The sequence below is a fragment of the Kwoniella dendrophila genome, chromosome 5, assembly GCF_036810415.1.
Source record: "Kwoniella dendrophila CBS 6074 chromosome 5, complete sequence".
Lineage (NCBI taxonomy): Eukaryota > Fungi > Basidiomycota > Tremellomycetes > Tremellales > Cryptococcaceae > Kwoniella > Kwoniella dendrophila.
The window spans coordinates 46,500-73,847 of NC_089480.1; the positions used below are offsets into that span (position 1 = coordinate 46,500).

The 27,348-nt window shown below is 37.6% G+C and overlaps 11 protein-coding genes across 11 annotated transcripts; 6 read left to right on the plus strand and 5 right to left on the minus strand.

Annotated features, from left to right (window-relative positions):
• Positions 1–130: 130 nt before the first annotated feature.
• Positions 131–1,295, plus strand: L201_003862 (uncharacterized protein; the record flags this gene model as incomplete). Its single annotated transcript, XM_066219613.1, has 5 exons — positions 131–198; positions 264–403; positions 485–536; positions 609–718; positions 802–1,295. 5 exons carry the CDS (start codon positions 131–133, stop codon positions 1,293–1,295), a joined length of 864 nt encoding a protein of 287 aa, XP_066075710.1.
• Positions 1,296–1,534: 239 nt separating this feature from the next.
• On the minus strand, positions 1,535–3,618 carry L201_003863 (uncharacterized protein; the record flags this gene model as incomplete). The annotated part of the gene is made up of 10 exons (XM_066219614.1): positions 1,535–1,551; positions 1,625–1,829; positions 1,905–1,992; positions 2,040–2,171; positions 2,261–2,491; positions 2,653–3,163; positions 3,283–3,292; positions 3,364–3,408; positions 3,471–3,527; positions 3,595–3,618. The coding sequence occupies 10 exons, from the start codon at positions 3,616–3,618 to the stop codon at positions 1,535–1,537; spliced, it is 1,320 nt and encodes a 439-aa protein (XP_066075711.1).
• Positions 3,619–3,954: 336 nt separating this feature from the next.
• L201_003864 (uncharacterized protein) lies at positions 3,955–5,848 on the minus strand (the record flags this gene model as incomplete). Its single annotated transcript, XM_066219615.1, has 13 exons — positions 3,955–4,159; positions 4,233–4,285; positions 4,346–4,425; positions 4,483–4,605; positions 4,665–4,770; positions 4,832–4,959; positions 5,036–5,243; positions 5,310–5,330; positions 5,395–5,419; positions 5,471–5,484; positions 5,545–5,559; positions 5,611–5,651; positions 5,749–5,848. The coding sequence occupies 13 exons, from the start codon at positions 5,846–5,848 to the stop codon at positions 3,955–3,957; spliced, it is 1,119 nt and encodes a 372-aa protein (XP_066075712.1).
• Positions 5,849–6,356: 508 nt separating this feature from the next.
• On the plus strand, positions 6,357–7,885 carry L201_003865 (uncharacterized protein; the record flags this gene model as incomplete). Its single annotated transcript, XM_066219616.1, has 4 exons — positions 6,357–6,479; positions 6,553–6,585; positions 6,681–6,941; positions 7,022–7,885. The coding sequence occupies 4 exons, from the start codon at positions 6,357–6,359 to the stop codon at positions 7,883–7,885; spliced, it is 1,281 nt and encodes a 426-aa protein (XP_066075713.1).
• A 121-nt stretch (positions 7,886–8,006) lies between these two features.
• Positions 8,007–9,318, minus strand: L201_003866 (uncharacterized protein; the record flags this gene model as incomplete). Its single annotated transcript, XM_066219617.1, has 6 exons — positions 8,007–8,055; positions 8,116–8,323; positions 8,419–8,478; positions 8,561–8,660; positions 8,763–8,870; positions 9,013–9,318. The coding sequence occupies 6 exons, from the start codon at positions 9,316–9,318 to the stop codon at positions 8,007–8,009; spliced, it is 831 nt and encodes a 276-aa protein (XP_066075714.1).
• Positions 9,319–9,786: 468 nt separating this feature from the next.
• L201_003867 (uncharacterized protein) lies at positions 9,787–11,864 on the minus strand (the record flags this gene model as incomplete). Its single annotated transcript, XM_066219618.1, has 11 exons — positions 9,787–10,074; positions 10,142–10,187; positions 10,340–10,659; positions 10,724–10,779; positions 10,832–10,991; positions 11,046–11,117; positions 11,184–11,283; positions 11,344–11,351; positions 11,420–11,482; positions 11,545–11,677; positions 11,818–11,864. The coding sequence occupies 11 exons, from the start codon at positions 11,862–11,864 to the stop codon at positions 9,787–9,789; spliced, it is 1,293 nt and encodes a 430-aa protein (XP_066075715.1).
• A 425-nt stretch (positions 11,865–12,289) lies between these two features.
• On the plus strand, positions 12,290–16,441 carry L201_003868 (uncharacterized protein; the record flags this gene model as incomplete). The annotated part of the gene is made up of 7 exons (XM_066219619.1): positions 12,290–12,604; positions 12,675–13,714; positions 13,791–15,494; positions 15,567–15,792; positions 15,879–16,000; positions 16,115–16,301; positions 16,391–16,441. The coding sequence occupies 7 exons, from the start codon at positions 12,290–12,292 to the stop codon at positions 16,439–16,441; spliced, it is 3,645 nt and encodes a 1,214-aa protein (XP_066075716.1).
• A 593-nt stretch (positions 16,442–17,034) lies between these two features.
• On the plus strand, positions 17,035–17,989 carry L201_003869 (uncharacterized protein; the record flags this gene model as incomplete). The annotated part of the gene is made up of 5 exons (XM_066219620.1): positions 17,035–17,073; positions 17,145–17,342; positions 17,441–17,690; positions 17,798–17,821; positions 17,898–17,989. 5 exons carry the CDS (start codon positions 17,035–17,037, stop codon positions 17,987–17,989), a joined length of 603 nt encoding a protein of 200 aa, XP_066075717.1.
• Positions 17,990–18,484: 495 nt separating this feature from the next.
• On the plus strand, positions 18,485–20,376 carry L201_003870 (uncharacterized protein; the record flags this gene model as incomplete). The annotated part of the gene is made up of 5 exons (XM_066219621.1): positions 18,485–18,649; positions 18,719–19,306; positions 19,431–19,610; positions 19,693–19,847; positions 19,941–20,376. 5 exons carry the CDS (start codon positions 18,485–18,487, stop codon positions 20,374–20,376), a joined length of 1,524 nt encoding a protein of 507 aa, XP_066075718.1.
• Positions 20,377–21,153: 777 nt separating this feature from the next.
• Positions 21,154–24,710, plus strand: L201_003871 (uncharacterized protein; the record flags this gene model as incomplete). The annotated part of the gene is made up of 9 exons (XM_066219622.1): positions 21,154–21,222; positions 21,363–21,390; positions 21,481–22,514; positions 22,585–23,044; positions 23,147–23,674; positions 23,795–23,912; positions 23,977–24,026; positions 24,090–24,247; positions 24,339–24,710. 9 exons carry the CDS (start codon positions 21,154–21,156, stop codon positions 24,708–24,710), a joined length of 2,817 nt encoding a protein of 938 aa, XP_066075719.1.
• A 412-nt stretch (positions 24,711–25,122) lies between these two features.
• L201_003872 (uncharacterized protein) lies at positions 25,123–26,989 on the minus strand (the record flags this gene model as incomplete). The annotated part of the gene is made up of 6 exons (XM_066219623.1): positions 25,123–25,567; positions 25,695–25,905; positions 26,034–26,128; positions 26,226–26,422; positions 26,549–26,682; positions 26,794–26,989. The coding sequence occupies 6 exons, from the start codon at positions 26,987–26,989 to the stop codon at positions 25,123–25,125; spliced, it is 1,278 nt and encodes a 425-aa protein (XP_066075720.1).
• Positions 26,990–27,348: the final 359 nt, after the last annotated feature.

A 27,348-nucleotide genomic window follows, 5' to 3' on the forward strand; every position in this document is an offset into this window, starting at 1 on the left:
GGTTGATGCTCATTACATTCTTTAGATAGATACTATACTTTTATCGCTTCTTCCCCGTTACATCAATCCTTGCATATATTCCAAATCCATCATTGTCCTCGAAACAATCCTATACAAACGATCGCTCAATATGTTTGTCCTCGATATCGCTGCTGCAATGGCATTACTCCAAATCGCTAACGCGGCTAAAGCTACTCTGTAAGTTATTTTATGATTGTTATGATTTACTGATATAATGTTCCTGTCTAACCACTTTGTTACAGCTACTACGATGGAGCTGGACTTTGTGGTAAAGAAGGCGATGTCGATCAAGGTGTCACACATGAATTTTATGTAGGACAAATGACCAATTACGGAGCTTGTGGCTATAGTGCTGAGCAAATGGGAGATAACAGATTTGTTGGTAAGCTAGTGGTATCACTTGGTCGCTTTTTTTAGTGATCACTTGCGCAGCATACTGTATACTGATGTACAATGCATTTAGCTTTCGACGCAAGTTTAATGGGACCCAATCCAGCTGCATACTGTGGTAAAGAGTGAGTATCGGGATAACTCTGGTAAACTCACTACTCCAAGCTATAATCCTTTCTAACATTTTTGATTGGTAGGATCCAAGTTTACAAAGCCGATGGAACACTCTTCAAGTTTTCCGAAGGTCCACTCTTCATCGGCGATGCTTGTCCTGGATGCAGTGGTGGAAGTGGTATTGATATCAGTTGTGAGTTAATTGATCGGAGGATACTTTTGTTGTCCATCCAAACAGGAACATGTTCTGATATACATTCTACCTGCGATGATTAGCTCAAGCCTTGACAGAGATCAATGGTGGTAATTGTAAAACAAATCCCGAGGTGACATATAAAGTATTAGACAATTTCGCTGGTCCAAAATATTCCAATATCCCGGGTGATGTAGGTGATTGGAAAGGGCTTCCAGGAGGATCGGGAGCAGGCGGAGGGGAAACAGCTGCAAACTCATCTTCTGCGGCAGGTTCAGGTGCTGAATCTTCAATCTCAGTGGTTCCAGATTCTTCTTCTCCAGCTACAGTACCCCCCGTTGCCCCAGCAGCTTCTACACCGGTTGTTCCTGCCAACAATCCAATTGCTGTTGCTCCATCTTCCACCCTTCCAGCAGATCCCACAAAACCTGCAGCTGATATTGCTCCTTCTCCATCACTTGATGCTAATGGATTACCCAGTGTAAATGCCTTGTTCGCCGAGAAGAGCGTGGATGATAGTAAGGCCGGTGGTGATTACTGCAAAAGAAGAAAGAGAAGACTTGATAATGATAATTAACGAGTGGTTCTATCGAGCTTTTAGGTGCTGTGGTTATTAGCGATGTAAAGATCATACGGGTAATAGCTCTTAAGGTTGTTCAGTCCGACTTTTATATAAATATATATCTGATTCTCATACCAGAAGCTCACTCGACATATCATGTACCTCATCATATCACCAGTGATAATAGTCTGCATAACAATATGGTGTCAGTCTTTGATGTACAATGATAGAATCGAAACAACATGTATAACAGTCTAAGCGCCTTCTCCACCTATAGCAGAATGAAATTAGCTCTATACCATCGTATTTTACGGGCGCACAGGCATGACTGATAGAACACATACCTGCTTCATTGGTAAACTCGATATGTTTGGTTATATCCGCTTGAGTAACAGTGGGTCTGTTCACACTGATAGCTTTTTCGAAATCTTTTACACTCAACAAAGGTTCTAACAATTCTTCCGAATTTACATCGGTCCATGTCTTCTCGACAGCAGCGGGATCGCCAGGTGAACAAGGCGTAAGTTTTGTTTTGCCATCTGACTCTACCTATGTATTCCGGGGTATGTAATCAGTATGGGCAGAGGTGATTTGATCGGGAATGTGGCTGGACACCGAACTTACCTCTTTGAAATGAGTTGCCGATAATACCTTTCTAACAGGTTGCATCAATGCATCTCTTACTATTACCGCTATATCACTTCCAGAATACCTGTGACATGTATTAGCTAAGGTCAGTGGCGAGGACATCGGACTTACCCCTCGGTTTGTTCAGCTAGAGTGGTGAAATCTCTTGCAGTGAGACCATTCGGTGTAGTACCGACATTCAACTCAAACATCCGTCGTCTAGCTTGAACATCAGGAAGAGGGATGTATATACGTTTCTCGAATCTATTCCGAGCATTAAATGTCAGTATTTGACTACTTTTACTAGCTATACAGATTGCACAACTTAATTTATATAAATTCGAACAACTTACCTTCGCTTGATAGCTGGATCTAATTGCCATGGAATATTTGTAGCCCCCAGAACTAATACACCTGTTTCCTCATTTCCTACACCATTCATCTGTACTAGGAACTCAGTTTTGATACGTCGTGAAGCCTCGGATTCTCCTTCTCCTCTTGTACCGGTCAAAGAATCAATTTCATCTACAAAGATGATTGCTGGTTTCTGTTCTCTAGCCATTTGGAAGAGTTGTTTCACGAGTCTATAGAGGTTCCAAGAGTTAGCTAGGTGGGACAAGCACAGGATGCAGATTGATTCGTCTCTGAATAATCCTCTTATGGTTTCTGTCCACCGTAAACTGTCCATCCACCCTAATCTCGGTCTTGCGACAAAGGTATCAAACTTATTAACCGACTAACTCACCTTTCAGATTCACCCATCCATTTTGATACCAAATCAGAACTTGAGACACTAAAGAAAGTAGATTTTGCTTCTGTTGCTACAGCTTTTGCTAAAAACGATTTACCCGTACCTGGTGGACCATATAATAAAATACCTCTCCAAGGAGTTCTTTTACCTGTGAATAATTGTGGGAATTTTATTGGTAATATAACAGCTTCTTTTAAAGCTTCTTTTGCTTGTGCTAAACCAGCAACATCATCCCATTGTACATTTGGCGATTCACTTAAAATCGCTCCTTGTAATCCTTGTCTTAATTTCTTGATTTCTGGATCATCACCTTCTCCACCTGAACCATCTCCTTTAACATCAGGTCCACCAGCATTAGATCCTCCACCTACACCATTGACACCAACTTTAGCTTTCGTACGTTTCTCTTCTGATTTAGCTATATGTTCTTTCAATTTCTCAGCTCGATCTAAATATTCTGTAAATTTCTTTCTAATTAATTCTTTCAATTTATCGTTCTTTTCGTCTAATCATGTTGGAGGGGAGTGTATCAGCGATGTTGATTGTGGTAGTGAACGTATAGAAAATCTGATGCATGAGTTGTACGATGGAGGTGGGTGATATGAGTAAGAAGAGTATACATACATTTCATGGCCTAATTACACAAGTTAGCATGATCATTCAACTGACGCTCATGCACAAGCAAATATAGACTGATTAACTTACCATCATAAAGTAATCCAGCGCATCCTGATACTGCTTATATGCTTCCTATATATTCCAAGCATTAGCAAACGCCTCACGTTGGGGCTGTCCTGTTCCATATCACATACAGCATAATTTTGCTTGACATCCTCATCTATAGCCTTCTGCACCAACGCGATTGCTTTCTATCATGTTGAAAAGGGTGATCAGCTTTATTGCTCCAGCTGGAGATTCTAAGGATCCAATGCTTACATCTAGGAAGTTGGAATTGCTCATCTTGCCTGCTGGACTATGAGCATGGATGGATGGTAAATGGGAAAAGAGCAAGAAGTGTGGGTATGAGAGCAAGGATAAAGATGGAATTAACGATGTTTGTTGATGCCTGATGATGACGCGCGACTATCATTATATCCAGATTCAATCCCTCCACATCCTTGACTGGGATTATGGGATATTCAAAGCTGATAAAGAGTAGCATTTCTGCGTGCATGCATATATTTTGCAGGTAGTGATAGTAGCTAATGCCTATGATTGCTACCATAGATGTATTATACTTGAGTTGTATGGTACGATTATATGAATATATATCCTCTCCTAATTATCATGACTTATTTATGAAGGTACGAACGAGCAAGCAGGATCACAATCAACATTACTGGCCCCCAAAACGGCTTTATTGACACCATCGAATGTTGGCGATATAGTGACATGCGTGACACCTTGAGCAGCAAAGCATGACCGTAATTCCTTTTCTATAGGTAACCAACCTTCTATATCACTAACATTCACATGAACATGGAATGAGGCGAGAACGTCGCTATAACGCAAATGGTACAATGTGAGTGACTATCAGCTTAGACTCAAAAAAAAACACCAGCGATAAAGCTTACTTTTCTGTAAGATGCCATAAATGTAATTCATGTATTGATACTACACCAGGAATCTGTTGGCGGATTACATTAGCATGCATATACTACTGCAAAGACGGCAATAGTATACTTACAGTCATCAAGTCTTCTCGCACGAGTTCTGGGTTGATGTTGGTGGGAGCTGCTTCTAACAATACTCTTGAAGACCGTTTCGCTACGGGATCCTTGATATCAGTATCAATACTGATATAGAAGTAACTGTACTGCTTACCCAAAGGAATGGCACCAGCAAAGATTAGAATTGAAATGATCATTGATACTGCAGGATCAGCATAAAACCTATGAGGGGAAGAGGTTTTCCACATTATAGCGGCGGCGATAATGACACCGATGTCTAATATTTGGAAAAAGCAGTTAGCATACTCTTGACGTATCATCTAAGTCTTGACTCACTGTTGATAGCATCCCCCAACAAGTGTACCAAAACTCCTAACAGACCTAGATTTCTAGCTGGCTCTTTGGCTGATTCGTTCTTCTGTGCATGATGATGTTGAGAATGCTGCAGAACCGATCACATCAAGATTTTACCATGCACAATAAAATAGGCAGAGTTCTCTCACATCAACATTCAAAGGAGCTACAGAACCTTTTCCAGAAACAGTCGATCTGGGAAGAGCTCTCATTCTTGATAATTCCATATCCAATGGTTCATCAGGGAAAGATGGTTTCTCATGATCATGTCCATGTTCTATATCGCATGGACCCCAGTAAGCATCCGGCTTCCCTCACATTGAGATTGAAAAGGGGAAATTGCTTTTACTCACCATGAACAACCAATATACTAACTATATTTAAAGCTAATCCACAACATCCAACAATCATTACCCATAATGGATGATCGACATCTTCAACATTGATAAATCGTTCTAAAGCTTGAAGGAAGATAGACAAAGCCAACGCTATTAGGAAACTCGCATTGAAGAATGCCCCTACTATCTCTGCTCTTCTATAGGCGAATGTATATCCAGGTGGCTATATGAGTATTTCCATTAGCCAAGGTCCATGCTCGATGGGTAAATCCAGATGCATTTTACTTACCCCTGTACCCCTACGACTAAGCTAAAATATAGGTTATCAGTCAAGAGATTGCCAGACTAATTGGTCAATGAAATAATTTCCTTACCAGGGTTGCTACTAGCGCTATAACACTGCAGTAATGGTCAGTACCGATAAGAAAGTAAATATAGCTTCTTACTCACTAGGATACAATATCCTGAGATAGCACATCCGTAAGTATCAGGTTTGTATTTCGAGCTGTTGGACTCAGACTTACGTTTAAGTAGTGAAACTATATTAAAATATCAGCATTTATTGTAAGATAGGCTACACATAAACTCACGGCATCAGCAATAAGAGCCAAAGCACCAGTCTTGAAGCCAACTGTCAATCCAAAAATATACATACAATACATCAACAACCTTGACGTTATGCATAACCTGGAAATCTCGGTATCTTTATCATAATTTCGGAGACTTACTTGAAATTTCAACAATGAAAAAAGCGATACTTATACCCAAAACTATTGATAATTTCCTTACTCTTGCATTGAGAGCTTTCTGAGTATCATCGAGCGACATTTTAATAGACTATCTGAGATTATAGATGAGATAGTAAAAGTGATAAATGAAAAAGCATGAGAAGCCTTCCAGTCAGAAAGGAATGGCGAGAACATTAAAAATTGAAATTTTGTAAATTCCTGATAGTTCGGTAACGTGATGTGATGAAATGGGATCTTTGTGGGATCATTCTGCTTTGTTGGGCTGTCATGTCGAAAATCTTTGCGTTATCCTCTAAGTAAATTGGTTGTATCCATGCTATGAGAGACATCAAGATCTTGAGCTTGATTGAATTATACATGCATAGAGAACATGCTGTACAGAGATAACATGAGAGATAGATGAACAATCATCAACACCCTCCACCGTAAACTTGATCCAAGTCGCGACCGGCTAACTAACTTAGCTTCACCTAAACATCCTTCATTTTCATTTGTTTTTCCTCCTTTTTCTCTTCCTCCTTGATACAAAAAACCAAAGCATCCACCATTAAGAGGTCTCGTATGATCTATGATCATATATCCAGAAAATGGCCAGTGCATCAGGATATAATCATCATCGATTTGCTAGAGCTGTGTTGAAGAAATCAAGAAGATGGGAACCTTCTTTAACTGTTCAGCTGTTTCAAGGTCATTGGAGATTTGAGAATTCGGTGAGTTATGATATTTCACCTTTAGTATCTTGTAAGAATTGTAAGAGTAAACACTGACGATACACTATCATAGCCTATGAACTTCCAATATGATGGTGATATGAAGGTGAGTATCACACTGAAGTCGTATAGCTTTTCTCTCTCACCTTGTCATTCATCCTTAAAACGAGTTAGCCGCTGATAATTCCTTATACATTTTAGCCTTTCCTCTTGGCACTTCGATCTCAAGTGATTCCCGCATCCCTAATCCGGTTCTTATACAACATACAACCACCAATATCATTTGTCGATGGGTGTTTAGTCGTGGAAGTTCAAGACTATAGACGAATACCTGATGTTAGATCAAGAGTAGTAATGAGACCTGCAGCAGAAACTTTAGCACAAACCATTGATGTAATGTTAGAAAGAAAAGGTCAAAATGTAGATGAGGGTATGAGTTTGGAACTGGAATCTAGAATCATTGTATGTTCACCTCCATATTCTGACAATGATTTGTGTCTGCTTTCAAGGTGAACTAATACCATTTTGTGTATACCATTTAGGCAGCCACATCTCCACCATTATATCTCGGAACTTCCATCTTAGCTACACGTAATGCAACCTTAGCATTAGCATTAACTTCACCTGCACAAACTAATTTATCTTCAGATGGACAACTTAGAGATCCAAATAATCTAGGCGGTGAAAATGGTGGAAATGTAAATGGATCAAAATCGAATTTAGATAAAATGCGTAGATTATTGACTGCAGGTACTACGAGTGATAGATCTATGGGTGGACCTTCTTCATCACTTGCCGGCGGTAGTGGTACATCTTCAACTGGACGATTCCAACCTAATTGGAATGTATTAAGAGCAAAAGAACAATATGAATTGATCAAACAGAAGAGAGAACAAGAAGCTAGAGAAGCTGCAAGTAGACCTCCACCTGGATTACCATCTCAACAATTACCGAATGATCCAAATCAATCACTCAACGGTGCTGATGATACAGCTAACAACACTACAATAGCGGACGGTGCAGCACAAACATCAAATGGAGAAAAGAAGAAGACGAAAAAGAAAAGACCACCTCCACCACCTGTAGAAGAAGAAGAACCTGAACCTAAACCAAAAGGCAAGAAGAAGAAGAAGAACGCAGAAACGAAAATCGAACCTGAACCACCAAAAGTGGAAACTGATAATCCACCACCAACCAAGAAGAAGAAGAAAGATGCTGCTGCTGCTGCTGCCGCCGCCGCTGCCGCTGCACCTCCGGTTGTTGAAACTGCTCCACCACCTAAAAAGAAAACTCAAAAGAAGAAAAAAGCCGAGGATTCAGGCGAAGCTAAAGCTGAAAAGAAAGATAATGCTGCATCAGGAGGGGCGAAGGGAGAACCTCTACCTCTGGGTGTGGGATTAACATGATGAAGATTTAGATAAGAAATGTCGATAGTGATGTGTGGAAAACATAGACTTCATGATTGTCGTAGCGGCTCGTTAACTGTATATTGTTGTACAACGTTGTATGTAGCTAATTTGATACAGATTACTGAGGTTTACTTTTATCTTTCTCACGACGACGTTTTACCTCAAGTCTAGGGGTATTACCTACTATCAGCATAATTCTATTACTCAAGAGAAATGACTCCACTCACGTAAGTAAAACTACCTCTACAACTTTCTCAACAGCTTCAGCATCAGCTTGATCAGGTTCCTTTCTTCCATATCTTGCTCTCTCGATGATCTTAGCATAAGAGTTAACGAATAATCTAATTGCACCGTTATCTTTGATGGCTGATGAAGCGTCTAAAAGAGGTTGAAGAGATAGAGGGGAAACATCTGAGGTAGGTGCAAGTGTTTGTCCTATGAAGAGTTGTATGAATACCAGTCAGCATCAATCATATATCAATACTACAGTAGTCCTTGATGAATTGAGGAGAAGAGAGCCTAAAACTCACTCATTATAGGTATAGTAGATAATATATATGTTCTAAAATGTTTATCTTCCCACTTCGTGCCTACAAATAATGATTATCAATAGGAAAAGACAATATTGTAAACGTGAGCGTAATCCATAACGTTACATCCCACACAACTTACCTGGTCTACCCCAACCTTCTTGTTGACCAGTCGTAGCTTGTGAAATATGAGCTATAACCGCTGTACGGGAATATTCAGTTGCTATATGTTTAGCTACAGTCTATAAAGATGAAGACGTATCAAATCCAACGTCAACAAATAGATCATACCAAAACCATTCATCTTTCAGAAGGTGACGGATACAGTTTGTAGATTAACCTACCTTAGGCAGATCAACTGTTTTAGTAGGTATATAAGGTTTTGGCATTGTTCTTAAAATCCTCTTTATACTTAAAACTCTTGACCAAACATGTAAGACTGAAATTATACCCTACATAAGAACGAAACATCAAGATCAGCTCTCTCTTCTACAATACAACACTGTCATCTGTCTTCTTCTATCCTAACATTGATGCAACGTTGCAATATCCATCGAAAAACAAAAGAGCAGGTCCTAGTAAGGGGTGACCTACCAAAGCAACATAAGCAGCAACTAAAACAAATATATTCCATTTTTTCTGATCATCATTTCTAAAAGCTTGATCACCTAAACCCCAAGCTGAACCAACTAATAAAACAGCAATTAATAAAATGAATAAATAAAAACTTGTGTGATATAAAAAAGATGAAAATCCTCGACTTGTAGGTAAAAATCGTTTTCTCTTGCGTTTAGGTTTAGGTTTTGGTCTCGTTGAGTTTGGTGGTAGTTCTAAATTCCGTCTTGATGATGATGACGCAGGTAAAGGTGGATAGGTATGTGATTGTAGATGATTGCTCATTTTGGTCACAGTATCGACATGGTTTTGTGCTGCATCACCAGGAAAGAAGAAGACAGATGAAAGTTTAGATATTCGTTGCTCTTCGTTGTTGTTGTTGTTATTGTAATTCAGGCTATCGATGGCGGCGACCGCCTGGATCATGACGGAATCACAGCAGAAATGATCATGCATGTTCAATTCATCACCAGTTTGACTTGCTTGCATAATGTTGTGCACAAAGCAAAGGTTGCTTGTGCTTGCCTAGACCTCAGATGTGGTGGACATGCACAATGATTTCATACATATCAGTACATACAAGGTCGTTAGTCCCCGAGGGTACCGACAGGTCACGTAGCCATCTAAGAAATTAAGCTGTTCTGTCGGCTGTTGACATTACATGTATATCTACAAATTTCAAACTCATGACTTTTCTTGGTGGCTGAATGAACTCTCGGACATCCTGCATAATTTTTGGATAATTTCATATACCTATATTCTATGTTGATCCAATTGCCTTTCTAAAGCACTTCCAGGATGTTCTTCAACGTCATCACTATGATTTATAGCTTCGGCACCATTACCTGAGAAAGCTGGTCCAACGCCGGCTCCAGGCTCAGAAGAAGCTTGCATTGCTTGAGGTAATGCATCACTTTCTTTTCTGGTTGGTGGTGGAGCGGCGTGTACTCGAACGAGATTTCGGAATGATCGGACTTCGTCAAGGATCAATTGTCGCATACCAGATGTTGAATCTTCTTGTTCAAAAGAGAAGTCGAATGGCTATCATGTCAAAACCGTCAGGGTCAGCACTTGTATCACAGAATCAGTGAGCTTTATATGCACATACGACTTCGCACAAAGGTTCATCTGCGGGATCGTGCCAAACAGCGAGGCTAGAAGAGTGTTCAGTCAGCACTTGCGGGGCGAGATAGCATATCAGGAATGAGCTGGTAAGATAGGGCAGAGAGGCTGATTGCATCATTTCATCAATGCAGATGATGCGGTATCATTGAGAGGCTTGATCTGGTGGAATCTTACAACTCACTAAGGATGTTCTAAAGCTTCTTCACAGCCATACCTCTTCAATGGATCAAATGTCAACAACTTTTGTAATAAATCTAAAGCTAATGGTTGAGCATTAGGGTATAAAGTATCGAATCGGACTCTGGGTTTGATAGGTAAAGATCTAATATAATCTTGTGCTCTAGGTGAACCAACTCTTCGTAAAGTATCTTCTGTAGGTGTACCCAACAAATTCAAAATCCTATTCAACTGATCCACATAATCTTCTCCCTTGAAGATTGGTTTACCACCTAATAATTCTGCTAATATACAACCTACGGACCACATGTCAATTGAAGAGGTCTATAGTATGTATACAGTCAGCTAAACATGTATTTGCGACAACCCAGCTAACGACCATACTCACATAATTGGCGAACGAAAGCATAATTTCTGGAGCTCTGTACCATCTGGTAGCAACATCTAAAATGGATGGGTCAGCTCAATTAGGTAACATGCACTAGGGTGAGCTCACATTCAGTCATGAACCCAGCTTGACCTTGATCTGTTTGCACAGCCCCAGGTTGGAACCCTCTTGCTAAACCGAAATCACAGATTTTCAATTCACAATCAGCGTTGACGAGAAGATTTCCGGGTTTCAAGTCTCGATGGAGAACGTTGGCTGAGTGTATGTACTATATCACGGCGTAAGCGGTACTTCTCAAGGCGTCAGAGTCGAAATAACTGACTTTGAGACCGCAAAGAGTTTGGTATAAGAACGATTGGAAATGGGCGTCTGAGAGAGGTTGACCTGATCGAATCTAATGTCAGGTAAGACAAGGTCAGTCAGTGCAACATTGAATATGGAGCCTTTGCCTCAGACTTACGATTGCATGAAGATCCGCTTCCATCAATTCCTCATACAAATATACTTCTCTGAATTGACCAGTTCCGGGTGGATCGAAAACAATATCCATGTCGTATAAGCTGGTACAAATATCAGTTATGTCATGATTTCAGAAGCGAGGTTTCTCCTAGCGGACTGACCATGTTATCTGTATCGAGATGACTGATCAGTGAGTGGTATTCTCGGCCATCACGGTGATAACGATAAAAAACTTACATTTTTGTGACCTCTAAAATGGTGAAGTAACCTCAACTCTCTCAAACATCTCTTTGTAAGGATCTGTCGAGGAGAAGATGAGCTTTTATAACTATAACGTCGATGGTATCGTCACGACAGCTCACCTTTTTCTGGAATACATTAGTTACCTTCTTTACTGCACATGTTTCTCCTGTATGAGTATTTCTAGCTGATGATACACAACCATAAGCACCTTGACCTAGTTCTTTAACAAAGTTCCATGGTTGTTGAAGTACACTAAAGTGTAATTTTGGTCAGTGAAGCTGTAGCAAAGCGCTTTGATCCCCGTTGCCAACGCATCAACCTTGATTGCGAAACCTCCTCAATATCACTAGACAGATTGCTTGAGTTGACGAACAGAGAAGATTCATACTCACTATACGTTGTTTGGGGTTTGGAATATCTGTCTGGGAGTGTTGTCCATCTTGATAGTGTTTACTTCAAGATATGATTAGTAGCTGAATGAAGAAGAATATAAAGAGGAAGAGAAAGGTATAGGGTTATAAGAAGCTGTGTATATAACACTCTCTCTCTTGCAGCACTTACATTCCTGTGTCAGTCAATGATTCATCTTGTAACGTAACTGAAACACTTGAAACACGTGGCAGCTCCGATCATTCCGCTGGAACAAGAAAAGAGGGGAACTCGCGAGCCTATCTAGGTTCACCTCTTAAAGACGACTGTAACCATGTGCCTATTCTAGTATGGCTCGCTTGTTGCCGCTTAGTAAATCATCTCGAAAGGTTCAGTTCTGAAATTTCAATTTCATTATTTTGTTGTTCTTCCAGTTGTATTTCCCAACCTCATTCTCTTTCAGCCCTTCCCCATACCCTCACCCTGCATCCCATCATGCCTCCAGCTCGAGCGCCTGCTAAGAGAGCAGCACCAGCAGCTTCATCATCTTCTTCGGCTCCTGCTTCTCGAACAAGAGTACCTAGAGCTGGTCCATCAGGAGGTCAAGATGTTAAACCTAGAATTGGCGCTACATCAACAGCAGCGGCGGGAAAAGGTAAAGCACCATTACGACCTTCGACGACTGTATCTTCAGCAGATAAAAAACCTGATATCAATAAAGGAGAAGAAGAATGGGCAGAATTGATGAGACAAACATACGGTAGTCAGAAAAGTGCAGATTGGTATTCTAAAGGTGTGAAAAGTGTTGAAGTGAGTAAATTGGGCTCAATTTTAGTGGAACATTATACGTAGATGAACACGCTAATACTATAGCATTCAGGACAAATGGGAACTTTTACCAGCATTTTTAAAAGTAAAAGGATTAGTCAAACAACATTTAGATTCATTCAATTATTTTGTCAATGTAGATATAAAAGCAATTTTAGCAGCGAATTCAAGGGTTGTATCAGATATAAATCCATATTACTACATTCGATATTTGGATATTAGAGTTGGTAAACCATCAAGACATGATTCTAATCAAGTTGCAAATTTATTAACACCAATGGAATGTAGATTAACAGATTCAACATATAGTGCACCTATTTTTGTTGATATTGAATATCAAGGTGAAGATAAAAAAAATAGACAAAGAGGTGTTCAAATTGGAATGTTACCTGTAATGTTAAGAAGTGATTTATGTCATTTAAAAAATAAAAATGAAATTCAATTAGCTGGAATGGGTGAATGTCCAATGGATCCAGGTGGTTATTTCGTTGTAAAAGGTACAGAAAAAGTTATCTTAGTTCAAGAACAATTATCAAAAAATAGAATTATAGTAATGAGAGATCCAAAAAAAGATGAAACTACCGCTGAAGTCACTTCATCAACACATGATCGAGTTGTCAAAACATACGTTACAACAAAAAATAAACGATTATATCTACGACACAATTCTTTTAAAGAATATATACCTATAGTTATCGCTTTAAAAGCTATGGGAATTACATCAGATAAAGAAATATTACAATTAATATGTGGTTCAGATGAAAGGTATCAAGAAGCATTTGGTGTATCTTTAGAAGAAGCAGCAAGAGAAAAGACATTTACTAGACGTCAAGCTTTAGAATGGATTGGTGCAAGAGTCTCACCAAATCAAGCTAAAGATGATAGTGGTTCATATGGTCAAAAATTGTCACCTACAGATATAGCTCAACAAGCTTTAGCTGCAATGGTATTAGGTCATGTTCCAGTGAGAAATATGAATTTTAGACCGAAATGTATTTATTTAGCTACAATGTCAAGAAGAGTAATTTCTGCTATGATAGATGAACATATGGTGGATGATAGAGATTATGTTGGTAATAAGCGTTTAGAACTGTAAGTAGGGGTATATATCCTAGGTGATGTTCAACCTAGTTGGTTCTATACTGACCACCCTCTCCGATTCATCCAGTGCTGGTCAATTATTATCCCTTCTGTTCGAAGATTCGTTCAAAACCTTCAACAGTGAGCTAAAAAAGCGTATGGACAAGATATTGGAGAAGAAATCGCGAGCAGGACCATTTGATGCTGGATCTTTGATAAGACAAGGAGGAGATCCTATTACCTCTGCATTCGTCCGATCTATATCAACCGGTAACTGGTCATTGAAACGTTTCCATGTCGAAAGGGCTGGTGTAACTCATGTCCTATCAAGATTAAGTTTCATCGCTGCTTTAGGTATGATGACACGTATTTCGTCCCAATTCGAAAAAACAAGAAAGGTATCTGGTCCTCGTGCTTTACAACCTTCACAGTGGGGTATGTTGTGTCCTTCAGATACTCCTGAAGGTGAAGCTTGTGGTTTAGTTAAAAATTTAGCTTTAATGACGCATATCACCACTGATGTACCTGAAGAACCTCTATTGAAAATGGCTTTCTTATTAGGTGTAGAAGATATCTCTTTATTAACTGGAAATGAATTATATCGTCCTGGAGTTCATTTAGTTCAAGTCAACGGTACTTTAATTGGTGTAACGCATTTAGCTAAAAGATTTGTCCGAACATTTAGAAAATTACGTCGAGCAGGAAGAACATCAGAATTCGTTTCAATCTATATCAATCATCATCATCGAACTATTTATATTGCAAGTGATGGTGGTAGAATCTGTCGACCTATGATTATAGTTGAAAAAGGTAGACCTAGAGTAACATCACAACATATGAAATTGTTAAAAGAAGGAAAAGTTACATTTGATCATTTCTTAAGATCAGGTTTAGTTGAATATTTAGATGTAAATGAAGAAAATGATTCTTTCATCGCATGTTATGAATCTGAAATCATTCAAGAAACAACACATTTAGAAATTGAACCATTCACAATATTAGGTGCAGTAGCAGGATTAATCCCTTATCCACATCACAATCAATCACCACGTAATACATATCAATGTGCGATGGGTAAACAAGCTATAGGAGCTATAGCATATAATCAATTAAATCGAATTGATACATTATTATATCTAATGACATATCCACAACAACCAATGGTAAAAACGAAAACAATTGAATTAGTTGGATACAACAAATTACCTGCTGGACAAAATGCTACAGTCGCTGTAATGTCATATTCAGGATATGATATTGAAGATGCTTTAATTTTGAATAGAGCTTCGGTCGATCGTGGATTTGGTAGATGTCACGTCTTAAAGAAACAAACTATACCGATGAGAACATTTGCCAATGGATCACATGAAAGAACAGCCTATCCAGATCCATTACCTCGACCGGATGCATATGCATTCATAGATAGAGCAGATGGAATGACAGCTCCAGGAGCAACAATAAATCAATTTGATGTGATGATACATCGTGAAACACCAATAGATACAAGAGGGGGTACGACAAATACCGAAGGATATAAACCTTCACCTATAACACATAAATTACCTGAACCAATTCAAATTGATAAAGTCATGATAACAGAAGGTGAAGATGGTTCTTTAATCAAAATCTTAACAAGACAAACTAGAAGACCTGAATTAGGTGATAAATTCTCTTCAAGACATGGTCAAAAAGGTGTTTGTGGTTTAATTGTTCCACAAGCCGATATGCCTTTTAATGATCAAGGTATCGTTCCTGATATTATCATGAATCCACATGGTTTCCCTTCGAGAATGTGAGTTTGGACTTAGCTTATTGAATTGAATGGATTGACATTTCGCTAATTGATTCTTTTTCACACTTGCAGGACGGTCGGTAAAATGATTGAATTATTATCAGGTAAAGCAGGTGTTTTAGCTGGTAAATTACAATATGGTACAGCATTTGGTGGATCAAAAGTTGTAGATATGTCACAAATCTTGATTGATAAAGGTTTTTCATATGCTGGTAAAGATATGTTAACAAGTGGTATAACTGGTCAACCTATGGAAGCTTATGTTTATTTCGGTCCTATCTACTATCAAAAATTGAAGGTGAGTAGAATTGAGATTCTTTGAGTTATCCTTGAAATGGTACAACTGGAATGGTTTGACTAACTCGCACCATCTATCCTATTTAGCATATGGTCATGGATAAAATGCATGCTAGACCTACAGGACCCAGAGCAAATTTAACTAGACAACCTACAGAAGGTAGATCAAAAGATGGTGGTTTGAGATTAGGAGAAATGGAACGTGATTGGTGAGTACTTACGAGTGATGAGAGAATATATCATTCTTCGCATTCAACCCATTTATCACTATGCTGTTTTTTTTTTTGTCTATTTGCTAATACGCCTGAATTGTCCACTCATAGTTTGATCGGTTACGGTGCAACTCAATTACTTCTTGAAAGATTAATGATTTCATCAGACGCATTCGAAACTCAAGTTTGTGAAACTTGTGGTATGTTAGGATATAATAATTGGTGTCCAAAATGTAAATCTGGAAAAGGTGTTATAGGTTTAACCATACCTTATGCAGCTAAATTATTGATCCAAGAGGTGAGTAGAAACCTTTTTTTCTGGCTATTTATCTATCTCTTGAATTGCACTATACTGATCGAATCATCACTTTTCTTTCACTTGATTAGTTGATGGGTATGAATATCATGCCTAAACTTTGTATGGAAGATACGGTATAATCCAAGTGAATCGTTTTGGAATTGAAACCAGGAAAAGGAACAAGTCATAAGAAGGAGAGAAAAGGTATTGAATATTAGTGAGCTTGTACAACATGGATGAGATAGTCGGTAATAGATCATGAATATATAATGAATAACGTTTTGCCTCTTGATATTCTTATTCTTTTCGATTGGATGTATATGCTCACCATGCACGATGATATGATACACCTCTATAGCACACCCGTGTACATTCACAGCGATCACGAAAAGCGAGATACTGGATAGGGAAGAAATAGAGTTTACGACACATTCCTTTGATATGATGGATATTATTGATTGATTGATTGATTATTGATTGATTACTCAACTACAGTCATCAACGCACGGACCTTTTTCATACTGACAGTAGAACGTACAACCATCAAGGATCATGAACATCTTAAGCATCAAACTCTAATGGTATCTCTTGTCTTCCTTTTCGTTGACTCGGTATTATTCTTCTTCTTCGACTATTTGATTCAAAAGTGACGAAACAACTTGATGGAATTCATATTAGACAAAGCGAAACACTACTTCGATATATAGTGAAATCGCAGCAAAACAACCAAATCATGATCGAACCAATGGATATAGACCTATCTCTTGATGAGGTAAGTTGTTGATACATAAACAATCTGTAGCTTTTGATATACGAGTAGCTAACTATATATGAATGATATAGATTATCGCTAAGAAAAGAGCGGAAGAAAGAGCTTCACGTAGGTTGGAAAATAGGCCTACACCGTATAAAAAACCTATACCCACCGGACCAAGAAAAGCATCAACCTCAATAAATACAGTCAAAGAAACATTCAATTCAGATAAAGCAAATAACAATATAATCAAACCTCATCTTAAAACATCTTTATCATTCACTGAAGTGAGCTGTTGATTATCCTTTTTTAATCCTTAGTTTAGAGTAACAATATACAGGAATTGACATGATGGGGACGTTGAGCTGACGATATCGTATTATAGATTAAATCCAAATACAAGGACCCCTCATTTCCTTCCTTCGCTCATGCACCTTTAAAAGCAACACCAGATAACCTCAAGACACCATGTAGAGAAGTTTCAATTGGAACATTTTCGAGAGATATCACACCTGCGCAAATTAGAGATTTAATTCAATCTACTATTGGACCTGTACAAGAGTTGAGATTGGACAGTAAAGGTATTGCTTGGGTTAGGATGTTAAGGTGGCAAGGTTGGGAAACGTTCACTTTCTGTAAGTTGATGTTTTCCTCCACGAGTGCTCATCATCTGTGTCAAGAAAAGATGAGTTTTGGTATGCATTGTGCACTATGACTGATTTTTGCTATGCTGTACAATTAGTCAATGGAAAAGTCTTGGATGGTAGTGAGTAGTCCTATCTTCTTTCGTCCTCGACATCTTTTCATGATATTGCAGGTAGCTTACATGTCGCTAAACACAGATCAACGATTAGAAGTTCGTGTATACCCTTTACGAAGTGTTCCTCCTGGTTCACAAGCAGTACAAAATGGAAGAAGAGGATCAAGACGATAGAATAACACGGAAGGAAGTGATACTGCTTGTCCGGTGAGCTTCTCGTTTTCTCGTTTACTGCTCGCCTTGGCTTACGAGAAGTTCAAAAGCTCACCATATGTTTTGCCATCAGAATGACTACACATACAGGCTTTTTCAACAACATACCTCCATGTCATGTCGATGTGAAACCCCATGCATATCGTTATTCTCCTTAACTTCCAGAGTTCAAGAAGTGTCACCTCCTCCTTACGAATGTTACCCTGCAATAAAGGAGGCAAAGATGTTTACTTCCTTTGATGTGTGTGCGTCAGAGTCTTCGTCTGTGCTGACCACCCTAAAAGGTTGTCTTCCCGATTATCATGGAAAGGGAAGAGAAGGTACACCAACAAGTATTAACGACCGAATTTGAAAGATATATTTACATCTGACCAAACTATACTTTCTACACTCTAAACTCATTGTCACTGATCATATGGAATTTACAGGATACACCGAGAGATCGCCAATTCAATCATGACCAATCTAGAGCAAATCATGAATGAATCCTTCGAAGAAGATATCCGAGCGGCGATGAATAAATGGTCAGTGCAGGGATGTGCCATAGTCGTTACTAAGGGTGAAGAATATAAGATTATAACACTAGGAAAGCGTGATGAGTCTGAGCCTGTTACATGCAAGGTGAGGCGTCAATCAAACACTTTTGAGTCGTCACAGGGGAGACCACTGACTATTTTATGATCATTACAGACTTTATTCGCTTTGGCATCGTGTTCCAAGCTATTCACAGCTTTAGCTTTAATCAGAGCTTTGACAAGTGAGGGTCTAAACGTCAAAACTAGAATTAAGACAATTTTACCTGATTTCAAGCTATATGATAAACTAGCTGAAGAGGAATGTACTATAGAAGATATGTTATCACATCGTACTGGATTACCAGGATATGATCCCTTGTGGAACCCATCATATTCATTAGACGACTTACCAGATAGACTAAGTAAATTGAAACCAACATTAGGATTTCGAGAAGGACAACAATACAATTCATTTCTTTATGATTTGGCTGTATTGATAATTGAGAAATTAACAAATCAACATTTTGAAAAATATATCCAAAGTGAATTTTTTGATCCATTAGGTATGGAGAGTGTTACATTTGAACATGATGAGGAAGGAAAAGAATATTCCAAAGGTTTTTGGAAGGGATTTGATCCGAATGCAGCCCAACAGGAAATACAAGAAGAAGGGAAGGTGGAGATATTGGATTTTGGATTGAGGAAGTTAGGTGAAAGAGGTGGTTTAGGTACAGGAAGATTATGGATTAATGGAGATGATTTGGTAAGTAACGAGTTTATCAATCAACTTCATGATGAAGTATATTGCATAATGTGGATATCTTTTAATCTAAGTAATACTGCATGAACTGACAATAATCATTGTTTCTGAAAAATCAACTTTATAGGTAAAATGGTTGAAAGCTCTACCCGATATCCCAGAATACAAACAATGTATCAAACCCATAAATGTTGTTGGTTCTTCAGGTGGATTAGAATTTCCTGATCATACTATCTTGTATGGTTTAGCTCAAAGAATAAGTACACATAGAGGTGTTTTAGTCAATGAACATAGTGGTGAAATACCTGTGAGTGGATATACACTAATGTTTCTGATCACGTCCCTAATCATCAGTCAAATTGTTTACATTACGATCCTTGATTGTTTAGGGCTTCTTATCGCGTATTTCAAGATTACCGAAATATAATGTCGGATTTGCTATTTTAACTAATTCTGATCCTGGTGGTAAATATTTAAGATCATTGGTTAAGTGTAAATTGATTGAAGCATTTGCTGGATTAGAGAAATTGGACTGGATTGAGAAGTGAGTATCGTAAAGTGATTGATCTCATCCTAAAATTATAAGTACAAGTAAAATAGCTTCTTGCTTATGCTGTACGGTTTTTTTTTTTTGCAGGATCGAATCCATACATCAAGAACACCTGGATGCCACGCGAAAATGGTTATCTCCTTCTTCATCGTTCTCTGGAAACACTATCAAAGGCAAATCAAATGATGACCCATTGATAGGTACATGGAAGAGTGAGGGTTTCGATACATGGGAAATCACTCCATCATCTATTGTAAACAAATTACCTTCACTGAAAAGTTTGCCTTTTATTCCTGCTCTATATGGTCAAGTCAACTACTTTTTTTCCCCTTCAAACGAAAAAGGCAAATATCATGCTTGTTTTGAATGGCAGTTAGATTCGATCGATTCAAAGGAAATAATTTATGGATATCCTTTTTCAGTTCAGTTGATTGATTATGATAGAATCAAAGTGATTGGCTTGATGGGTGTAGGAGAAGGATTGAATGAAGATGATTTTGGAATCATCTTTGAAAGATTGTAATTCATTGAAATTAGGTCACTAACTGCGTCTGCGCTTACCTTTGTTCGTTTCTGTTATATCGGAAAGGATACCAGATCATCATTCATGATATGAATATCATCATCCACTGTCTTGACAATAATTATAACGGTCTCATTCTAGAAGAGTGGTAAATGCGACGCAATCTTTTACAGTTGCCACCTACCTTTCGATCATGCAATCCCCTCTACAATATATAAGGTAACATCTTCCTTGCACCCTGCTTCCTTTCGATCAATACGGAAAAGGGATAGATATAACGCTCGGTCATTATAAATCAGCAGCATAACTAGTGCATTCCCCTCGGATCATCTTTTGTTGTCAATGCATAATACCATTATAGATTGACAAAGCGAGAGGAAGGGGGGAAGAGATGAGTGATCAAAGTGGAATTAGGTTACCCCGATTTTGACCCAATTTTACCCTAGATTAGATGGTAACTAGGTACAAAAATGTATTTATGATACACGATTTTATCATGTAGATATCCCTTTCACGCACATACATCAAGCATATCACAGTAGCATAACTCAGGAGGCGTCCCTTGATTACTCTATGATTTGAGCATGTAAACGGCGAGGACAGCAATGAGATTCCTGGATATATATTAACCGTAAAGCGCGCTCTCGAACAAGCTGTTATAAAAACAACAAAAATCGTTTTTCCCCACTTTCACTCATCTTACATCTTTCTTTCCTTTTCGTACTTTCCAGACTGATTACAAATCTCATCTGCAGTATAGATGGTCGTGTGATAGCTATGAATCCTGGATCTTCTTCTTCTTTCTTCTGTACATACGAAGGATGTTCGAAATCATTTACTAGGAAAGTGAGTTATATATCTAACATTTGCTTTCCCCCACTTGTCTGTCCCCTTTCTCCCCACTCTAAGGTATTTTTCCGCGCAGAACCTCGTTTACAAGTGATCAACGCAATTGATCGACATTACTAACTTACTTGAATTGACAGGATCACCTCTATCGTCATGCTGCTAATCGTGAGTAGACTTGAGTGTGCATAGTTCGCTATGACCGAAATGACACATTTCAATACTGATAACATTTATGATGATGTTAATTTTGTTTAGATTCCTCGGAAACATTCAATTGTCCAAAATGTAATCGACCATTCAAGCGAGTAGATCTATTACAAAGACATGAAAAAAGGAATATATGTGGTGATGAACCTTTATCAAGTAGTAATGCTAACAAACGTAGAAGAACAAGTGAATCGAATTATAGTAAATCCCTTGAGAAGGATGAAGAAGGAGATGAGAATGATATTGATGGGAATGATCGACAACCTGTATCAGCTATACCTAATCCTACCACAACATCCAATCAATCAATTTCTACTCCCGCGACTTCCTCTTTATTGGTTTCGACTAGGCTAGATACGGATAGGAGTCCTCGTAATTCAGGACAAACTATAGCACATCAAGGTAATATCGAGAAGAGCAACGATATAAATAATGGTAATCCACCATTAAACACATCGCCAGCTTTCTTACATCTAAACAATCAACATCAACAACAACAACAACAACCTACTGCTGATATCGGTGTATCGACTGTATTATCTACAGGAGGAGGATATATAAGTAATGATACTCATGGGATTACAAATATAGCATCAGGTATAACAGGTGTAGTAGGAGGAAATGGAGATTTCATGTCAATTTCAGATTTAGGTTTTGGTTTATGGGCACCTGAACAATGGGAAGCTTTATTACATGAAAGTTTAGCACCACCATTTAATGAACCTATAATACCAAATTCAAATTTTGATCATAACTATAATTCACAATCACAATTGAATTATCAATTTCAACCTCAACCACAAACACCTTCTACTTCTTCTTCTACTATGCAAAATCACTTCTTCAATCAACAGGTATCCCCTGTCAATCCTATATCACAACAAGATCAATATCAACAAACTTTACCACCTTTACTACATCATCCCAATTCTCAGTCGAATTCGCATTCAAAGTATCAACTCCAATCCGATGAAAGGGGTCAGTCTGCAAATAATATCTTGTTCCAGTCTCCAACGGACTCGATGGCTCAGAATGATATTATAAGTGAGGGCTTATTAAGGCGTCTACAAATGTCTTTTCCTGTAAGTCTAATCGTGTCTGATCTCCACAACTTGTCTATTCAATACATTGCACTAATTGACTACGATATAGGAATTCGACGTATCATTATCGTTCGTCAATGAATGTTTACTTAATTATTGGAATAAAACAGCACCCACATTTCCATTCATACATCGACCTACATTTGATGTTGATTCAACTTCATCCGAATTACTCATTATGATGATCATAATTGGAAGTGTAAATTCTCATTCCACTTCGGATTTCAATTTTTCAAATCTTGTCATAAAGATAAGAGGATTACTAGTTCAAGAATGTGGACTAAACATGAAAATTACAACATTACAAGCTTTCACTTTATGCCACGTTTATGATACTTGGTTTGGTAATTCTGAAAGTTTGTTTGTTGCTCAATGTATGTGGCCTGTAATGGTCGCTCATTCGAGAAAAAAAGGAATAGGTGTTCAAGGTAAAACGAACGATTCTTCTTTGTCGTCAGATTCAGATGATCATAAAGAAGAATCTTGGATTATATGGGCTAAAGAGGAGGGTAAGTGTTCAAAACACTTCAAGTCACCATCTCGTCTTTTGGTTATCATACTGTCAACTACGTCGTTCTTGAGCTTACTGATTCTTTGTTATACCACTATAGAACGTCGTCGATCAGCATATTGTGTATTACTGATTGATACACAATTATCAGCATTTTGGAATCAACATTGTTCCAGACAATTATCGATATTTGCACATAATTTGAATCTACCTTGTTCCAATTTAGAATGGGAAGCTAAAAATGCTATTGAATGGTTAAAAGTCAAACAAAGTCAACAGAACAGCAAATCCAACAATGACAATAATAATAGTAATAGTAATATCAATAAATCTACCACAACTACGAAACCAAATAAAACCACAAATTCAAATTCGAAATCAGGATATTTACCTGGATTACATCCAGAATTTACAGTTACGGTAGTAGCTGAAGGATATTCATCAGCAATAATGTCAGCTTTATCTGAAGAACATAAATTTTTGTTTCAAGTCGATTTAAATAATTCATTAACTTGTCAAATGGTTTTAATTGGTTTAATCGCTATTGCATGGGATTGTAGAACTAGAGGTGGAATGGGTATTAGGTTTAGAGAAGGAACTAAACATTGGAGATCTATTGTATTCAATGGTGAGTAATGATGTTTCACTACTAACATCAACTTCTTTCTTACTTGAACAGTTGGAAAGGGCCTCAACTGCCCCTATTACCTCCTTTGGTAGACAGCTGATCTTCATCTCCTACACGTAGCCGTCATACAGCTACGAGCAGCTTATGAATCAGCTGTAATGCACATGAGCGCTTCAATCGAATCAAGGGATATGAGGGATACGTTTGCTATTTGCATCATATCCGTTTTAAGTGATATGTAGGTAGCTGATCTAATCATTTACACTGTATTTTGAGCTTACGCTTTTGATCGTTGTTGTCAGTCCTATGCTGCACGTAGCTGCCGGTGCGACTACCTTTTGCGGTGCTTCAAGTGAGCTTGTTGCTATGTCTTGTTTCGAGCGTCACTCTCGCTAACGTCGAATGTTTAACTTAGTCGGTCCTCGACAATACTCTGATGCCAAACGTCGATTAAAACTTTGGGCAAAAACGGATGATGCTTGGACTTGTGTTTGGCAATCTGTAAGATACTTACGTCAAGCTTTGTTTAGTGAATGGGGATTGTACTCCACTTGGGCTGTATTCAACACTACTGTGGGTTATTTTTGACTTGTTGTTTATACAGAAATATCACGTCCGTTGATCTCGGAGTAAAACTGATATATCTTTTCCTTATTGTATATAGCTTGTTTTGTGGGGATACACAACCACGATATTACACGTCAATCCGTCAACATCAACCTCCAATGAGATGACAGTCCCACTTGCACATCCAAACACTGAGTATCCATCATCTTTAACAGATACGACCTCACCCTTAGTAAATGAAGGAGATAAGCAACGTAAAATTACAAATTGGTTAGATGGTATATTGAATACACAAGGTAAATTAGATTATTCGAATGAAAATCAACATAATAATAATATAGATGAAATCATGAATGATTTATTAAAAATTGTTTCATCTAAATTGAACCAAAATCAAAAGGAAATAGATAGGGATAATAGTGGGTTATTGTCGAAATTGAAAAACCAGAAAAGAGGTAATGCCAAGTAATCAAGTTGTAAGTCAAGGCAACTTCCATGATTGAAGGCATTGTAATTACGGATAAGATTGAAGGAAGAAGAAGAATAAACATAATCTAAATATATGACAAATACATGCCATAATAATCGTAACATATATTGTATTTGGATTGTAGGATCTCTTAGGGATTAAAAGTTTGAAAAAAACAAGTTTGTTGTATATATAAAGGATGATTCTCAGATTTGCAGAAGAACATCAAGTTGTAAATAGATAAATAAATTGCTAGATATTCTGCATGCGAGTTGTATGTATGTGATGTGTATATCAATGTACAAAAAGGAAATATGAAAATAAAGTATATATGAAAGCTCTTGCAATTGCATTTATGGTCCGTATAGTTATTATCCCTTCAAGAAATAATAGTCTCTAAGATTGATGAGATTTACCAACCTTTCCATGGAACCCAAACATCTACAACTTGATTACTTTTATTTTCAGATTCATCTACTACGTAAATCCAAGGGAAAGCTGCACAAACCAAACAAGCATGTTGAGGAACTATTCTAACTGTATCACCGATTTTTAGTTCATCTTTTTCTTCCATTATTTCTTCAATACCTTGACGATGAATTAAAGTACCATGTTCTTGTGAAATTCTACCTAAATCCCATTTATTTTTAGCATGTGAAGGTTCAATTAATCTGCCAAAACCAGGATATTTTCCTGTATCTTTTGATACTGCCAAAGCACCACAATCACACATGGCTTCTTTTCTATGTGGATAAACTGAAACTACTTTTGCAATTACACTTAAAGCTAAATTTTCATCTGGAACTAATGAAGTTGCATGTTGTTGTAAATCACACATACAATAACAACCAGCGTGACTAGGTGTGTAGAGAATAGACGATAAATCAGTATAAGTTTTATTGATATTTCAAAGAATTATATTAATTCCCTTCCGATTCTTTTAAGTGATAAAATCATGAAACCTCCAAAAAAAAAACAACTTACAGTTCTAATTTACCTTCTAAACCATTATGTAATTTTTCAACTTCTTGAACAGCAGCATGTGCAGTTGGTGTAGCACCAACAGATAGAATCCAATCACCTTTTAAACCTAAACCTCTTGCAACTTTGGCAGCAGATTGTACACAATCAATTTCACCTTCAAAATATGATGATCCTTTTGCTAATGTATCTGAAGCGTATGATTGACCAAAGTCTGACAAAATTCAGACATTGTTTATCAGTAAAAATTCCAAGATTTGTGGACTTTTGATACTTTTGGTAATTTTGGTACTTCTGTGGAAAGACAATAACCAATATAAAAGGTATTTTATATATACTTACGAGAATAGAATCCAAATACTTCAACGTGTTTTGAGATTAAAACAGCTTCGATAATATCTTTTAATTGTTGACTTGTTGGAGGTACACCAGCTCGTCTATTTAATCACGACGTAGGTAAAGATGATAGGGGGAATTAGTAAATACTAATAATATAGGAATTATGTATATTATAATACAGTAAATTTAACTTACCTACCACCACCATCAACTTTAACGAAAACACTCCATTTTTGATTTCTTTGATTATTTTTTTCATTAAATTGATTTAATAAATTGATTTGTTCAGGATGATCAACCATCAATCTAATTATACCTTTTGATCCGATTTGTTCTTGTGCTTTATTCAAATCTTCAATTTTATCTGAACCAATTGGCATTGAATATAATATCTGTATGATATGGGAAAGTTATCATTACGATCAGTTTCAATCTATCTCGTATTTACCTGACATTGAAACGTATCTTGCAGAATCTACGGATAAACCGAATGATTATGCTTTCAAATCAAAACTCACATCATCAACTAAACCTTCTTCAACTAAACCATCTTCGATAATTTTCCATAATTCAACCATTGTTGAACAAATCGTAGCTTTTACTCCACCTCCAGCTTCGACTTGTAATCTTGTACCTTCTGTTGTTTTGTGTGCTATCAAATTGAATGATACTGTCAGTTTTCTTCCAATAGATATATCGCTACCACTCGATCCTTCTCGCTTGCGACTTTTCCTCAATAATACCCTATCTACGTGATACTCACTTTTTACATGAGCTCTGAAACCCATACCTCGTTTCTTAGCTTCACTAGTAACAGTTTCACAATTTCTTTTAAATTTACTTCTATCAACTACTAAAGCAGGTGTTCGAAGTTGTGATAAATCTTTACCAACAAATTCATCTTGTAATGATTTTTTGTTTGGTAATGCGTACAATAATGTATGAGTGAAAGTTGACATGTCTGTTCGTCTTCTCTGTATGCTGATATAGTTATTTTGCTTTCAAGGAAATTGTTCTTGTTGATTTGAGCAGATATATGGTCTGTGGACAATGAATAAGTGGTTGTACAAAAGACAAGATGAAAAATATGTTGTTGTTCTGATAATAATGATGGGACCGTTGTATGATGTCGCTCAAAATATCAAGCTAGAAGCATGTATACAATATACCCTTGAGCGCCGACTTTGCTATTCCTTCATCGGTCAATTCGGTCCGCTTAAATCATTGATGCAGTACAAGGATACAAGCTATATCCGAACTAGAACACCGAATTCATTACAGCATGAAAGAGTGGGGGACTAGCGAGTATCATATTAAC